Below are 17,691 nucleotides of genomic sequence, written 5' to 3'. Positions count from 1 at the left end.
AAATTAGAGATCCTTACCAAAAATGCAATAATGTAACCCAAGGTGTAAAAAAATCCTCAATAAAACTTCTGTCATCGCGTGCGCTGCGGAATCTATTGAAGATAGAACAAAAAAATGTTCTACGGTATTATAGAATGGATCAATATCTACAAGAAAGTCCGCGATACCATATGTCCATCTTCAATAGTTATGTTACTACAACAACTTTTTTACGTTTTCAAAGTAAATAGAAGTGCCGACAGTAATCAAACCATGTTATCCATACACATATATTAATCCTTATCCCATTAAATGATGTTTTATTATAGACTGTTTCAATACCAGCAAAATACTTTTTAAATGAAAAGAATTGGATATTCCATTCAAAAGATATAACGAATTTTTAAAAGTGTCAATCTACAGAAAATAGTAGGTATACTGTTCGAGCAGGCCGTAGTGCGGGGGTCACGGAGGAATTCTACCAATATGCGTCTTGACGGAACACAGTGGGGTTTTGGACGGTAGGAATCCGACATAACCCACGGCCCCTCCCCCGGAGGCCGTGGGTATCTATGAAAGATTTCCCCACTAAAACAAAAAAAAAAAAAAAGGCCGTAGTGCGGGACGGGGTAAAGGTGATTTTCATGTCATCATGTGATTAAAAATTAAACCTATAGTCCGACCTATAGTAGACTTTTCACTGTAACGATATCGCTATCTATGCGAGTGAAACCGCAGGGCATTGCTAGTTATATTATAATTATGTACCTAAGTTATGTAGGTACCTAATACCTATTGTTTATTGTTTTATGCCCCAGCCACACTATGCTACTCGTCCTGCTACTCGTGCTGCTCCTCGTCCTGCTCATCGCGCTGCCGCTCGCCTCGATATTGCCGTCTGGCCACACACTGCTCTACTCGCGCGATTAATCGCGACGCTCTTCACTAGGGATGGGTCGTCGACGTATTTTTCATCAACGAGACTAGATAGTTAAATGTCGTTCATCAACTAGTCATTCAACTAGTTAAAATCTTCGACTAGTCCATGTGTAAAATAAATAACTATTATTAAATAAATTCTTAAAACAATAAATTCTAATCTCAATAAAACAATTAATAAATATTTATGCTTTCTTACAAAAATTATACTCCCTAAAAAAAGTATTACTAAAAAACTTATTATCGTTTGTTTTTATAGTTTAAATTCAAAACATTGGTCTTGTAAACCAAAAATATTTTTTTTAATAAACTTCAAAGAAAAGACTTTATTCTTATCAATAAGACTGTTTAGCCGTTGAATTCAACTAGTGCATTGGTGAGCGATGGACTAGTCGAATCGTTGAGTGTACATATAAGACGGTTAATTTAACTAGTCCGTTGATTCCATGACGCCCATCCCTAATTCGCACTCGTATTGCCGGTCCTTTGACTCGCGCGCAAAAGCCGACAGCAGTGAGCAGGACGATGAGCACGACGAGTGGCATGACGAGTAACGTGGCCACACTACGTCCCTGCCTACTTCCCTCGTCACTTCCCATACCACTCGTCGAGTCGTGTGGCTGGGGTATAATAATTCCGCACAAAGCAGCAGCAGCAGCATTGTGCGCAATTATTTAAATTTATTAGAGTTACGGTTAGGGGTACGGCTTGTTGCGTATTTTATTTTTACAATTATTGTTATTTTTATAATAATAATTAATTCAATCTTGTTAATTAATTAATGTTATAGAATATAGTATTTTAAAACTGCACCAACAATCGTTACATTTTAATAATTATTAATAGGTATATTATAGGTACTAGCGATCCGCCCCGGCTTCGCACGTGGCACATATTTACGTTTTCTCTACATAAGAACCATCCTCGTACTTCAAGGAATATAATAAAAAAAGAATTATCGAAATCGGTTCAGCCGTACGAATAATAATAATATTTTACTGCCAACGACCGCGACGGAAAGGCCATGCGCAGACGACAGACTATCCGTGACGCACTTTTTAGTCTGTGAAAATAGAACCTATGAAATTATATGCAGTAACGCACACGACGCGCAAAAAGTCCGGCGCACAAAAAATCCGTGTAATTCGGGCAGACCGCACCGCGCCGCTCCGCACAAAAGTGTGTGAAAAGAATTGAACGTTTGCTTCAACGCGCGCTAACGCAGACGGCGCACACTTTACACGATTTCCATAGCGTCTACGTCCCTACAGCTCTGCCGACAAAATGATCGAAGATGTGCGTCGTGTGCGTTGAGTCTGTGAAAAATCCGCGACCGACTTTTTGCGCGCCATGCAGACTTTTTGTGCGCCGCAGACTCGATCACACAAAAAGTGTGCCGTCTGCGCAGGGCCAAAGAAAAATAAAAGCCAGCAATAGGTATATGTACGTATTTAATTTTATTTAACTAAAATATACAGTATTTTACTGAAAAATAATATGAACATTAAATGTTACATATTTGCAACGTTACAATTATCTATTTTGAGATCTGCGATGCGCTATTGAGCTGTGTTTTTATATTAAGGTATCTTTTCTTAGCTCATCATTGAAGATCAATTTTATTAAAGTTCATAGTGAACTGAAACACTGCATTTGTTCATAATTTCTGCACATATTCAAAATATTGTTCACATAATACCTTACTTTACGATCTAATCTAATTACTAAATAGACAACACAGTTAACATAACTGTGGTGCTGAATGCTGATGTACAAAGTACCTTTATAAGGACTAAAATAATAAAAATTCACACAATTCCAATGATTTAATCATAAGACGTTATCTATAATGCACACATTGGATTATTCAATGAAACTGGCAATGAAAATTAATATTGATTCGAAAATAATTAGTTAAATGCTTTTATTCACATCGAATCAGTATTTTATTACTATAGCGGTATAGCCTATTAGTAAGGTAATATTAATACACAAGGTAAATATTGATATACATCAAATATTTAGGTAAACATTATGTATATTTAAATGTTGAATAAATAGGAAATTCTATACGTATAGTTACTTAATCATAATATTATTTAAGGCACATTCTCATTACAATAATAAGGCCTCTAATGACGTATTAGTTTCACCCGTATTTATCAATAATAGCTGCGATTATTATTAAAATACTTATTTGATTTACAAAATCTACGACAGATCCAAAACTATTCGAGATTTTAAGATAAATTCACTCTTTGATATTGTGTTTCCCGAATCGGATTAATACATCGGCATGCCCGTCTTTCTACTCATGTGGGCATGCGGTGTTGAAAAGTAGTGAATCGTAAATCTTTCTGTTTAATAACATTTGTTTTAATTAAGTCCATAATCGCGCAATTCCCTGTTGCCCAGCGGAAGTGTCGGCCGGTAATTGTGGAGCAGCTCCATAGCTTCCTCGCCGCATGACGCTTCGCCACATCTGAGCTTGCGCATCAACGCCAACTGCAATATTATTTCATAAAATATTAGTTTCACATGATTTAATCATCTTATTGAAATTTTCAATGTCAATGTTATTGGATAGAGTCAACAACAATTTAGAATAAGCATTGAAGTATATTTTTATTGCTGTTATTCATCCGGTGTCGTCAAAATCTTCACCACGTAAATATTTCTGCTAAACCAGCTTTCTGCCCACAGCTTCGCCCGGGTTGACTAAAACTTAAGGAATAATATATTTAAATCTTTCTTTTTAATCAATTTACCTATTTAAATAGGTAAATTGATAATTGTAAAATTTACCGATATAGGTAAAATGCAACAAATCAGTGGCGTAGTTTTACATAGGGACAGACGGACAGCATGATGCGACTTTGTTGATGTTTACTGCTTAGGTACCTACTCTAAAATCCAAACCAGCCTATGACTGTTAATCATTCTATATTTTTCTTTCCTATGTAATATATGGTATTAATTATTCGTAACATTAAGATACGTACCTGCTCAGCAGAGACTTCAACGGGTTGTTTAAACAGGATCCAGGTGACCGATTCCGTGCAAGGCGGCGTTGTAAGTGATCCAGGGTATGTCCAGTAAGCAATTTGGTTTGGTAGAAGGTGAGCTGGATCCAAAGGTTCAGACATTGTTACTTTGTCTCCCTTATGTTGGATGAACGGAAGTAGCCGTACGACCTTGTCTAACTCTTCATGCTTCGATCCAACCTGAATTAAAAATTATTATTCATAAATTATTATTTATAGGTTAAATAATACAAACAGTATTTTATTAAATAGTTTCGATACTATAGTGACGATAACACGAGAGAAAGGTCGGCTGTATCTTTTCATATCTTTACGTAACTAATAATGAACATGCAATGTTCTTGTGTAGGTAGGTGTACATATAAATACATTTCACTTTCTATAATTATATATCTACATTCAAGTAATATTTTTATTTATGTAATTTATTTGAGACTAAGATTGGTTGTAAACAGTAGGTACCTATTTATCATTTAATGTTTAAAGAAGTCGTGATTATTTCGTAATTACGATCATCAACTGCATAATATGATTATCTACCACTTAAATAGGTACGTATTTTAACTTTTAAGCAATATAAAAATACTAAGTTACATTAAATGTAACACAACATATTTTGTAAGGATATAGGTATGTATTGTGTTACACATTTCACAACTATTATCCTTATTGTACATTTACAGTTTATAGGATGTCATATTATTATGTACCTAGGTATTATTTATAGTTTGTATAGGACACGATTCAGTTATCTAAGTTTGAGCTAGAATACGTATAGATGTTAGAATGTATCGCGGTAAAAGGATTGAGTTGCAAGGCTTCTGTGACGAATATAAACTAGATTAAATTATATAAGTTGAATGCTTATATGATGATATAATATATGCAATATCATGCATAAATTTATATTGAAAACAGCATAGCTTTGATAATTAATCAGCTAGGTATATTACGTACGATCGAAAGATAAATAATGAATATGACATCTTGAGAGATTTGTGTTTATAATATTATCCGAAATTCATTTATAAATGTACATTTAATAGATAGTTAAGAAAAGTCGTGAGGTCAATACAGTCTGTAATTTGTTGTATCAAAAGAAATAGGTATTATAAGAATAGTCCACGCGTAAAGTGAAAGTAGCATTCGGAAGCCGAGAGATTGTAGAGTCACAGATTAGAGAATAGTTACTTGGTAGAGTGCCCGTATTAATCTCCAAACAGAATTTAAAGAGTTGTGTTGGTGAATAGAACGCTCTGAAATTAAATGCGTATAGCGGATGTTTCCAATCATCCCATCGTTTGATCCGTATGCAGCACGGATGCAAGCCAAGTGTCCGACTTGTGTATTGATACTAGCAACGGCTAAGTACTAACTATAAGTACCAAATTAAGTTCAATGCATCTCATATAAAACATACCTACATATACATAGTAACATTCAAAGATTTTAGATTTTTGTACTGTCTGAAATGCTTATTTCTATGTTGTAAGGTAGGTATGTTGAAGTATATTTATTTCCGAGATACTGTTGTAGGTTATTATGAGGACATTATTGTTGTATGAAAAAGTTTATCTCAAAAAAATATTTTCTTACAGTTCACAAAAATATGATTTGATTTTTTTATCGATCGTTCAAAGTATATTATTAAACTTTTTATTTCCATACACATATACACATACAATCAATGGTCAAGGATAATGTATTTATTATTCATGATTTTCAACTTACCACCAAAAATACACCAAGTACGGCTAGTCCATCCGGTTGGCCAGCTGCTTCTGAGAAGCTACGGTATTTGCTGGTATTCCAGTGTACAAGGTGAAGTTCTCCGGAGAAAGACCGACCGTCAACCGTGTGTTCTGAACCCTCGCCATTTACAGCGCCCCAGTGGCAATGCCACTGTTGCAGTTTATATACATCTGACCCCAATGGACCCCCTCGTAGTTCTGAAAATTTAAGTTTATGATTCAATAGCATGGTTACGAAACCGGTGGCAGTAATCAAATTATAAGAAGACAAATTGCAAAGTCGATCTCGAGTAGTAACATTTTTTAATTAGAGTATCGATAAAAAATTTACTCAAAACAAACAGAATCGAAAAGCATTTCCCTGATTCTCAGTTCTAATGACATTCTATAGTATGTAAATGACTCGTGTATGTAGACATATATTATGGTTCGAAGAATACTGCAATATTTAAAGTAGGTAGTCTAGAAATAAACCAAATGTTTGTTATAATTTTGTGCTCTTACACATTATTATGAATAACATAACATTTTCGGTTAGTTTCAGGAATAATTCTAAGTGCCCATTGCGGTTTATTTTTAGTCGAATTAGAATTTGAACCGATTGCTTCAAACATAATTTACAAGAACTACGTATTGCGTTTAAGTCTTTACACTATGCAATATACAAATAATATACCATGTAAGTGATACCAATAAAGTGACTCATGCGAGTAAACGGGGAAGTTGTCTGGAATCGATAGGAATTGCAAATTGACTCGCACCCACTGCGCAAAACTGCTTACTTCCACTTACACGCTAATCAGTGGCACATGGAGAAGTATAGTAACATTTATTGGTATAGTCCCCCAAAAGTCAATATCGTGGAAATGTAATAACATGCTTAAATATAGACAGTCTTTCAAAAATTAAAGTGACATACCTATTACCTACCAATTTTTGTGAAAAGCTTTGTTCGTTGCAGTTAATCGTTTCTTTTATTTATAAGTGATAGGAAGGAATTAATACAGTTTTGCAATTAATATTTTCTTTAAACTAAATATAGATATTTAAAACTGGTTATGGTAATATTTCCGAGATTTCATTATGAGTCATTAAAACTTTCATAAGCAGATGAGGAAAATGTTTACTATCGAATAGCATTACGACTGATTCCGACTAAATGTAAAGGTTATGTTAATAAGAGAGATAAATGTTAATGCTGTAATATTTACCTGAGTTATAACCATTTTCGTCTACGCGCCAGCAGTATCCAGGGTTGACCACGGAGCGGGGGTGGTTGACAGAGTACTGCCAAGCTAGTGGTGGTGCGCTCCCGCCGCTACTCGCCTGAGTCGTTATGATATCTACAGGACTCTGTCTTGCACCTCTTGCTTCTGGGAACTTCTCAACCCACGTAGAAGGGCCTAAAAATATTGGTTACCTATATGATTAATACAAGCTGTGCCCCGCGGTTATACTAGCATTGCTCCTCTACTATAATTGGTCATAGCGTCTTAGCCTGAAAGAATTTTCAAATCGGACCCGTAGTTCCTGAGATTATCGTCCAACCAACCAACTAACAAGAGAATCAAACTCTTGAGCTTTATAATATATTATATTATATTATCATTATTTTAATCCTAAAAAACTCTCCCACTTTTTCTAATTCACATGATTTAATTCAAGCGATCAAAAGTGCTTTAGGGTATTTTTCCTTTTATATCCTTTAGTTGATGTAAAAGTAAACCAGTTTGGAAGTTCTTTGCTTGAGACTTTGCTGATAAGTATAAAAAATATTATCTATCAAGCACATCAAAGTCAAGCTCATATTTGTAGTTATGACAAATTTTAATCCCTGTAATTACATGGCATCAACTTGATGTGATAAGGATGAAGGGATGTCACAATTAGGTGAGCGCTTCTCAATTTTTTTTTTACATTTTATACAATGGTAAGTGTTTACTTATGCGGTGAAGATGTGACAAATGTGACAAGTAGGTAAATTATTTAATCACTGATATAAAAAATCCTTCACTATTTTATAATTTTTTTATAACACTCATGTTGTTGTTGCTTACAAAAATACTAAGTATTGTAACCTCGTATGTTTTTTTCAGGTTGTTTGTACATTAATAACCTTACCTAACTGTTAAATGCACGTTTTTGTCCATACTTTGAACATTTTCTCTTCTACATTTCCGGTTTCAGTTAAGTACCTACCTAGTAGTTACCTGTATTATATCTCGAATCGGTAGCGATACATTTTAGTATCAGAAAAAAATATATTTGACAACCCATAATAGTTATTAGTTCTAGGATCTTTTGTCTATCTATACTAATATTATAAAGAGGAAACGTTTGTATGTATGTATGTATGTATGTATGTATGGTTTTCACGCATAAACTACTGGACCGATTTTGATGAAATTTGGCACAGATAATCTTTAGACCCTGAGAAAGAACATAGGCTACCTTTTATTGCGAAATATGTACCACGGGCGAAGCCGGGGCGGACCGCTAGTATTTTATATAATTGCAGCCGATTTTTTTCCGTGTAGGAAATTGCAAAATATTATCCAAAATTTGGTATATACTTATATAATTGTAATGACCACATTGAAGTCATTAATTTATGCGTCATTGAAAATCTGAATACAATAATTATGTAGATTTTAGTGACATTGGTTGCGTTGGGGTCACTCAGTCGTAACCCATAGTTTCGTGATCATGACGAATTAAAATAGCAATATCATCATGTAGTACAGGATCCATCGCCCATTTTTGCAAGTGATTACTATCAAGCTAATTTTCCGTGAGTAGCTTTATTTTGATGAGACGCCCAATAATTTCCTATACGAAACTCTCGATTGTGGTAGCTAACAGAGGTAACAAGGATACAATTTTTTAATTTGATGGTTCTCAAATATTTATTACTAACTGAATTCTTTTTTTTTTGTTCAATCTCAAGATAATTATCTAAATTATTCGAAAAAATATTTGTCCTACAAAATCTATGGTTTGATCAAAGAGTCCCCCTTTCTAATGTGTACCTATCGATACGAGGTCATCATAAATGATTACTAGCCAGCTGATTTTTTTGTTTTCACTTAGTTAATATTTATACGATTCAACAGACATATTGTCCTACAAATTGCGTAAATAAATATTTGAGAACCATCAAATCAAAATTTTTTATCCTTGTTACCTCTCTTAGCTACCGCAATCGAGAGTTTCGTACAGGAAATTATTGGTCGTCTCATCAAAATAAAGCTACTCACGGAAAATTAGCTTGATAGTAATCACTTGCAAAAATGGGCGATGGATCCTGAACTAATGTCCAAATGTAGAGATTTCGTTAGCAAATTTTTGATTGAAATTAGTTGATTTATTTATTTACATATTAATTTGAACTCATATACATATAATATGTAGGTATATAAAGACGATCCGCTCAAAGAGACGAACAAAGTCGGTAAAGACGTAGTTTTAAACTATTATCTATTTATTTTAATCGATCGTGTAGTTTTTCAGTTAAATTGAAATTTTATAATAATATGTACTTATCGTAAAATTTATTTACCGTAGCAGTGGTTTTGATTTTGCTTATTTATGATAACACTAACAATTAAGCTATTTCTATCACATTTATAGGTTCTGCTCGAATTGCATTTTGTAGTTTGGTTTTTGCTTTATACATTGCAAAACACAAAAAATACTGAGAACCGAGAAGATTGTGGTTCTAGAAAAACAAATGAATTGTTCACCAAATTTATTTAATGCCGATGGCAATTAGTGACGGCCAAAACCAATATTAGCTTGATAACAGTATACTGATGATGGAATGATTTGTTCAAAGGCCAAAGCTAATTTAAAACACATTGACTTCGGGAATTAAGAGCATATAGGTAGGTATAAATCTAAAAATTTAGAAATATTTTACTTTATATTAATTACTTACCTAACTATTAAGTAGTTACTTGAGTAGATTTTTAATGACAAAGTATAGTTTTTAATAAATAATTACGTCAAATATACCTTCTATGTATCTATCTAGTCCTAAATTTTAGCATATTATAACAATAGGTATACAGTATACCTACTTTAAATATAAAAAATCCAAGTGAGACGAATACGCATACACATACAACTTAAAAGGGCAGATGATTTTTTTACCTCATTTATATATATAAAAGATTTGTACCTAGTTACTTCCATCGTAACTTGGTATTTAATATTAATTATTATAGCTGGCCTTCCTAGTTCCGATTATTTACAATGTCCAGACTGTGGTCCAGACCGTTAGTTGAATGGCCGCGGCGCGGCGGCGCTTTATAAAGAGGCTAGGCTACTAATTAAATTTATTTTGTATATTTATTATTTGATTCAGCTAGTTAGGTGTGACATGATCTTTATTATCTTATGTATATTTAAAAAAAAAAAACAAGATCATTCTTATACAATATATCATAAAATCCCTAATTGTTAGCTAACAGCTTAACAAATAGATAACAATGCAATTATCACATACAATTAGACCTCGTTGTGTTATATTGACCCATCTTTAACAGGTTTCTATACATAGTAGGTGTAGAAAATGATGATTTGACATCAAATTTTCACATTGAAATTATAATGGATTGGTAAATAATCAGTTATCAGAGCAACATTTTACATATTTTGTTTAAAATTTTATACATATAAATTGTTTATCATAAACATTTTATTAATAGGTTCATATCTACCTACTTATTTTGCTGTGTGAAGTTTTTGAACTGCCAAGTTTCAAGGCAAATCCGGAAAAAGAAAGGAGGCAAATTAGGGCCGACGCGACGTCGCGAGAAAAGTACACCTACATAATAAAATTAAGGTTTTGAAAATTGATCCTTCAATGAAATCTTGTTCGTAAGTATCGTAACCTCAATTATATAGTTTCGATCACTTCCTTATTTAGGCGCGTTCGAATTACGTTCTTTCTGATTCCGAGGGAATATATTAATTGTTAAATAGCGAGCAACGATTAACCTTCATTTCCGCACTGAAACGTAAACGTCGAGGTCACCGCAACCAACAATCTGTTCAACCGGTGAGTCTGTCTCAACTCTCAAGTGCACATACTGACTTAATGACACTATAAATCATTACATAAATGACGTAAAAACAATGAAAGCAAAAATGTATAATCGTCTGGCAATAATCTTCTATTCTTACATATTAGTTTTTGCCATAGAGATTTTGCTATAAACGTAAATTTTACAGTACCTACGTCATTACTACAAAACTAGAAAAATATTTCGGAAATGTCACTGCGTACATGGCTGTTTTAATATAAGTATGCATTAGGTTGTAAGTACCGACTGATTAAATTTTATGATGATAAGATAGAAGGTGTAGTTAGTTCTCAAACTGTATTCTAACCATGTGTCATCACAGCAATACGAATTACCGCAAATACCTCATCATTATCAGCATGCAACAATCGTAGGAAGGTACAATGAGATTACCCAGCAGTATTGTATAGACCGTACTCTTTTATGTTACAATATGTTATCTTAAGTTACAAGCGTTATGAATTAATTTATCTTCTCGCAACTTGAATAATAACGTGTTACTTTCACATTTACGCCAATATAAGTACTTGTTCAATATTTTCATCTTGATTATAAAAAAATCCGTGGCCGCAATTTTGTACTTATAGCAGTCGTTAATTTGTATCTATTTATTATTCTATATAAAACTAGCGGTCCGCCCCGGCTTCGCCCGTGGTACATATTTACTTTTTCTCTACATAAGAACCATCCTCGTACTTCAAAGAATATAATAAAAAAACAATTATCGAAATCGGTTCAGCCGTTCTCGAGTTATGCGCTTACCAACACATTTTGCGATTCATTTTTATATATAAGACTAGCGGTCCGCCCCGGCTTCGCCCGTGTTACATATTTACGTTTTCTCTACATAAAAACCATCCTCGTACTTCAAGGAATATAATAAAAAAAGAATTATCGAAATCGGTTCAGCCGTTCTCGAGTTATGCGCTTACCAACACATTTTGCGATTCATTTTTATATATAAGATTATGCAGTTAGGAAGCTGATCGCGACCTATGCTAACATAAAAAATTCATAATAATAAAAGTAAGCAGAAAAAATCTGAGACTCGATATCCTACAATATTGAACGGAACCAGTGGCAGTGTACTACTAATCCTGTCGCACTTGGCCGTTGTCGTATTTGTAGACTCATTTGCAGTCTCCAAGTTTCATTAGTAGAATATGTCATCCTTTAGTAGTAACTTGTATCTATACTTATTATAAAAACATAAAGTTATTTATTTAAAACCATCAAGAATAAATAATATATTTACAAGAATACATTTTATAGGGATGCGCCGATGAACTTTGTTTTATATTCGGTATTCGCGGGGCGGGCGCGCCCGGACGCGTGAACGGAACTTCTTATTATCGGCCTATTTATCTATTTATTTATTATACCTAATCATATAGTATTACAAAAAAAATTCGTATAATAAGTATGTATAATGAGTTGAAAAAAGAACAAAATGAATAATATAAGAAATGTATAACTAATAAGAATCTGCTACTGCCGAGTGCCGGCCTCTAGGTATTATTGTATGATATCGGCTTCATTTGTGGCTTCATTAAATACACTTATAATACACATCTCAGTATTTTTCATTTAAATTTATAAATCGATAATTGGTTACACATTCATCATAACAACAAAATTATAAAAATAAACGAAAACCGACGACAACGACAAACGACATTTATTTTCAAATAAACATGTTATTTTAAATATTTCATCGTTAAAATATTCTCGTACAGTCCCCGAGCCTTTCAAAGGTAGCTCGGCAACGTATCTAATATGTAAATCATGTATTTATAAGTTCTATATAAACTAATGAAATTGGGTAAATGTATCCAGGTCCATATGTATAATTCATAGAAAGTCTTCGTGATAGAGATAAATCTAGTGGCGGAGTTTTCAAAACAACGATATTTTAATCGGATGAATTTCAGGTACATTTTCAATTCCGTGAGTGTAGACTGCGTAGATGATATAAAATAAAACGTATTTACAAATTGTTTTTGATTTCACTTTTCCTCGTTAAACCTTGTACGAAACTATGACATGCACGCTTATAAATCTAAAAAAAATAATCTGTTATTGTTTAAACTGTTATGGTTATAACAGGCTTTCATCTGAAAATTTAAAACTACGTTTTACGTGGATCACGTTCCTTTGTGAAGATAATAAAAAGACTAACGTTATTACTAGTCATAATTTCATAACTGGTGGTTCTCTCTGTAGTTGAAGTTATTTGCATCGACAAACACGCAGTTATCAGCTATAATATAATTCCCAAGTAACGGATGTCGATTGTCGAGATCATAGACATCGTCACGATATATCGACATCGTCTTATCGAATCCAATTATAGAGACACTGTTTATTTCTATTTCTATACATATTTATGGAATAAGAAATGTTGCATAAAGAAAATAAATATTTAGCAATACGAAAAGGGAAAATGTATGATAGCGATTAAAAGATAACTAGGTACTGTTCTGACTCCGAATATTTATCTGAATTCTTAAATTTAACCCTAACCGCCGCGGCCGCTAGAGACAAAAAAGTTTAGCCTACGATTACATAAACATTAATCTGAGTTATGTACTTACTTTATTTAATTTAGTTTTATTTTTAGCATCAACAGTTGAAATTATTTAATTAGTTTTTTTTTATATTACCATTTATTAAGATGTTCAATCAGAGTAATTTCATACTGAATACTGATAGTGATCAAATCAGTTAGTTTCCTAATCGCACATACTTATTACTTTCAAGTATTGATTACTTTCATAATGAAATGCAGTAAAAATATTTAAAGGGACAGTATAATACGGTCTACTTATATCTTTGTCAAAATATAATATTATATAACTAGGTAGAAGGAAATAAACGTTTTGAATAATAAAATACAATATTTACAGTGCAACATCGTGCTTAAGCGTTTAACAACCATTTAAAGTTGGTCATGATTTTTTTTACAATACACAGGGTGTCCCACTGTTGGTATACTAAGCTCAAAGGAGGTTATAGTTTTGCATACGCTGAGTTCGTAAAAATACTTATAAAATTCCAGACGCATTTTTTTTTCGAAATTCTTAGAACTCTATGTGTACACCCATAACAAGCAACCTGCCCAACTTTACCACCAGCACGTGAGCTATCGTTTAAGATTATGTTTTCATAGACAAAATGCTTACAATAGCGAAGCGGTATATTATGCCGGCTGCGCGAAGCTAGAGAAAAAAACATGGATTTTCCATTGAGATATACATATGGAGACGACACCGCCTACATCACTTATGTTCCGCTCAACATACGCCATATGGCGTAACTGCACGCTCATTTTTTATTTGTTTTAAAGTGAAACGCATCAAATATGCCTTCGTGTGTCAGTTACGATATTGCACAAATAATACAAATAATACGGAAAAGTGCAAAGGAATAACTTTCATCGGTAAGTACCTAACTAGATAATAATTTTTAAAACTTAGTTAGAGCAAAAAAATGGCGCACAGATTTTGTTCGTGGTGTCTCCTCGACCATACGTAGTAATATTATCTCAATGGGATTTTCAGGAAAAATTTAGCAAAAAATTTTTGACGTAATTTTGTTGTTTAAGCACAGACTAATAATAAGTATTTTTTACGTGATCAGTGTATGCTAACTACAAGTCTCTTCGCGCTTAGTATACCAATAGTGTGACACCCTGTATATATAGGTATAGCATATTTTTTAATATACAATATGTAGGTAAAAATAAGATATATTATGTTCTACTATCGTATTATTAAAAAAGAAATTTAATTAGTTTTTCGTAAAAATACATAGATAGGTAATATTTTAAGGATTATAGAATATACGGTGTGTATCTACATATTATAGACCCTTATCTTTGAGCAGAAAAAATATACTAGCTTACCGCCCGCGGCTTCGCCCGCTTCGTCTGAAACCTAATAAATTATATACAAAAACCTTCCTCAAAAAAAAATCAACAACAAAATCAAATCACTCTATCTATTAAAAAAAACCGCATCAAAATCCGTTGCGTTTAAAGATTTAAGCATACAAAGGGACATAGGGACAGAAAAAGCGACTTTGTTTTATACTGTACTAGCGACCCGCCCCGGCTTCGCACGGGTGCAATGCTAAATACACTACAGAAAAACTGTGAACGTTGTACATATATAAAAAAAACCGATGAACGCACTGATCCTGCAGCCGGATCGCGTACTAATAGCGTCCCGGCCAACCGGTACCGCCGCAAACGCTACGTCCCGCAATTTTTAAATCTGTAATATCTTCGAAAATATTCACTTAAATCATACGGTGTAAAGTGCCATATAGATCTATATTAAATGAACAATGTATTCAAGGTATTTAATTGGTTAAGGATTAATGCTGTATTGGTGAAAATCGCTTCGAAAATTAGCTATTATTTGTCGTAAAAAGTAAATGACAAAAAAATGTTATTGTGGGTTATCCATAAGAGATAGACATATACCATCGCGGACTTTTCTGTAGACCTTTTCAATGTGTATAATACTTAGTACATTATTTTGATAAAACCCGTAGGGTTCAGCCTGCGTTTGCAATATAAGCGGAAACAATGTAATTTTTTACGACATCACATTAGAAACCTCAAAAATAACAGTACTTCTCCACTATTTAATATATCTATACTTACTATACTTATAATAAATCTGTAGAGAGGCCAATTCTGTACATGAAATATATTTAAAAAAAAACTATGAAGGGGTGATAAGGGATCGCTACTGATGCCAAAAATGCAATCAGTAAAATTTTTGTCTGTCTGTCTGTCTGTCTGTCTGTCTGTCTGTATATTCGTTATAGAAACAAAAACTACACGACGGATTTTAACGAAATTTGGCACAATTATTCTTCATACTCCTGGGCAGGTTATAGTAAAAGAATCATGTAAATCGGTGTAGAAACACCAAAGTTATACATGAAATACGCTATAAGTCATCGCGCGTGAATTACATGCCATAAGGATTATTTTTGTGTATCAGTTGCCGCGTTCGACGCGCTTCGTGGCGGGAGCTATAAAAAGGCGGCGGGTCCGCACCCGTTTCGCGTTGTCACGGCTTCACGTGTGAACGGCTGAACCGATTTCGATAATTCTTTTCTATTATATTCCTTGAAGTACGAGGATGGTTCTTATGTAGAGAAAACGTAAATATGTACCACGGGCGAAGCCGGGGCGGACCGCTAGTTATACATATAAACCTTCCTCTTGAATCACTCTATCTATTAAAAAAAACCGCATCAAAATCCGTTGCGTAGTTTCAAAGATTTAAGCGTACAAAGGGACATAGGGACATAGGGACACGGAAAGCGACTTTGTTTTATACTATGTAGTGATAGTGATATGTAGGTAGTGACATACTACGAAACTACAAAATTTAGGACTTGATTATGTCTGTCTCTTGAATATTAAAAATGCGAAAGTTTGTGAGGATGGATCTTTGTTACCGATTACAACGAAATTTGGTACATATGTAGGTAGCTGAAAATCCAGACTGAGACATAGGGCGGGTTTTTCTTTGAATACGCGCGCGAAGGCGGCCACTTTCCATCATAAATATTATTTAATTATTTTTAAAATTAGGTGTATGAAATTTTGTTATCTATTGTTTTTTATTATATATAATAGTGTAGGTAGGACATATTATTTATAATTAGAAAAAAAGTTGAACCATATTAAATCCAAAATTGGTCAGTTTTCAGGGTTTTGACTAAACTTGCGAGTTGAAAGTTAGGACTGAGCTAGGCCTAATTTGACTGGTCCATACAGGATATTTTTCTGTAAAACTGTAAAAAATATTTTGAAAACTGCTCATATATAGATATACTTATAGGTTCATACTTTTTTATAAATCATTTAACAATCTGGTAATTTGTACAATTGAATACTTAGAACTATTATTTAACTAACAACTCGTTAATTAATTGATGATGGTGGATGTTGGGAATATATTTATCAAACACAACTTTATAACAATAAGGAAATAAGGTAGGTATTTCAGGCAGATTTTCTTTATATATCTTCCTTATGTACTCGCCCTAAACTCTGATTAAGAGTTTTTATATCACTAGACGTTAATGAGATAATAATATTTGACACACATGCCGAGTTATTTACTTTATGATTATTTAGATGGATGATTAAGATTACTACGAGACAGGAATATTGCAAAATCACTATTCCTACCGAAAATATTATTTATTTTTTTGTATTAACATCAACATGTGTCATGAAAAGTCGAATTTGATTCACATTATTTAACAGACCATTAAACTATTTAACGAAAAACCCTGTTGTTTACCTTCTACGTAATAAGTAGGTATCTGGTTTGTATTTACGTATTGTAATGAGTCATAAATTTATGGATATAATTAACTTATTCAAATTCATATTATTAAACTGAAGAGCGCTTGTAGAGTAACTGCTTTATATTTCAGAGTTGCATACTTATGTACTTGCGTGAAATCGGTCACGTGCTTCGATGTAAACAAACCGGTTTTTTGTAAGTGGCGTTCAACAGTTATCAATGTAAATAACGTAAGCAGGTACACTCACCGTTCTCACCGGTGTATCCCCATTCTTGGTTAGACATGATGACACTGAACTTTTGTAAACAACGAACGGCACACGGTTTGCGGAGGTGTCTACTGTATAAGGGTTAACGTGGTTAAGCCGTAACTGCGTCCAAGTGCGCGCAGGGTCTCCGCTTTATAGATGCACAAGAGCTGTAGGTTCGGGCGGAGGCGGAGGCGGGCGCTGAAGAGGACGCGGGCGCGGGAGGAGAGGACCGCTCGCGCGCGCTCCGCCGTGCTACTGCGTGCAGCGCGCGCGGCCCGTGCCCTCCACGCGCTCTACGGCTT

The 17,691-nt window shown here is 33.7% G+C and overlaps 1 protein-coding gene across 1 annotated transcript; it reads right to left on the bottom strand.

Moving 5' to 3' along the window:
• Positions 1–3,232: 3,232 nt before the first annotated feature.
• Positions 3,233–17,691, bottom strand: CAH1 (carbonic anhydrase 1). The gene is made up of 5 exons (XM_089696241.1): positions 17,387–17,691; positions 6,925–7,116; positions 5,694–5,911; positions 3,921–4,142; positions 3,233–3,423 (listed from the first exon to the last, which is right to left on the bottom strand). The coding sequence occupies exons 1-5, from the start codon at positions 17,421–17,423 to the stop codon at positions 3,295–3,297; spliced, it is 798 nt and encodes a 265-aa protein (XP_089552367.1). The 5' UTR covers positions 17,424–17,691; the 3' UTR covers positions 3,233–3,294.

Source organism: Colias philodice, chromosome 6, assembly GCF_061535455.1.
Source record: "Colias philodice isolate Cphi_HAF_F1 chromosome 6, ilColPhil1 Martin Lab GWU primary, whole genome shotgun sequence".
Taxonomy (NCBI): Eukaryota; Metazoa; Arthropoda; class Insecta; order Lepidoptera; family Pieridae; genus Colias; species Colias philodice.
This window is presented reverse-complemented; position numbering and strand designations above follow the sequence as displayed.

Excerpts from the sequence above, each read along its gene's own strand:
- CAH1 (XM_089696241.1), bottom strand. The coding sequence starts at position 17,423 with ATGTCTAACCAAGAATGGGGATACACCGGTGAGAACG. Across the intron at positions 5,912-6,924 it reads CGAAAATGGTTATAACTCAG|AACTACGAGGGGGTCCATTG; the intron begins GTAAATATTACA and ends TTAAATTTTCAG. Across the intron at positions 3,424-3,920 it reads TTGAAGTCTCTGCTGAGCAG|TTGGCGTTGATGCGCAAGCT; the intron begins GTACGTATCTTA and ends ATAATATTGCAG.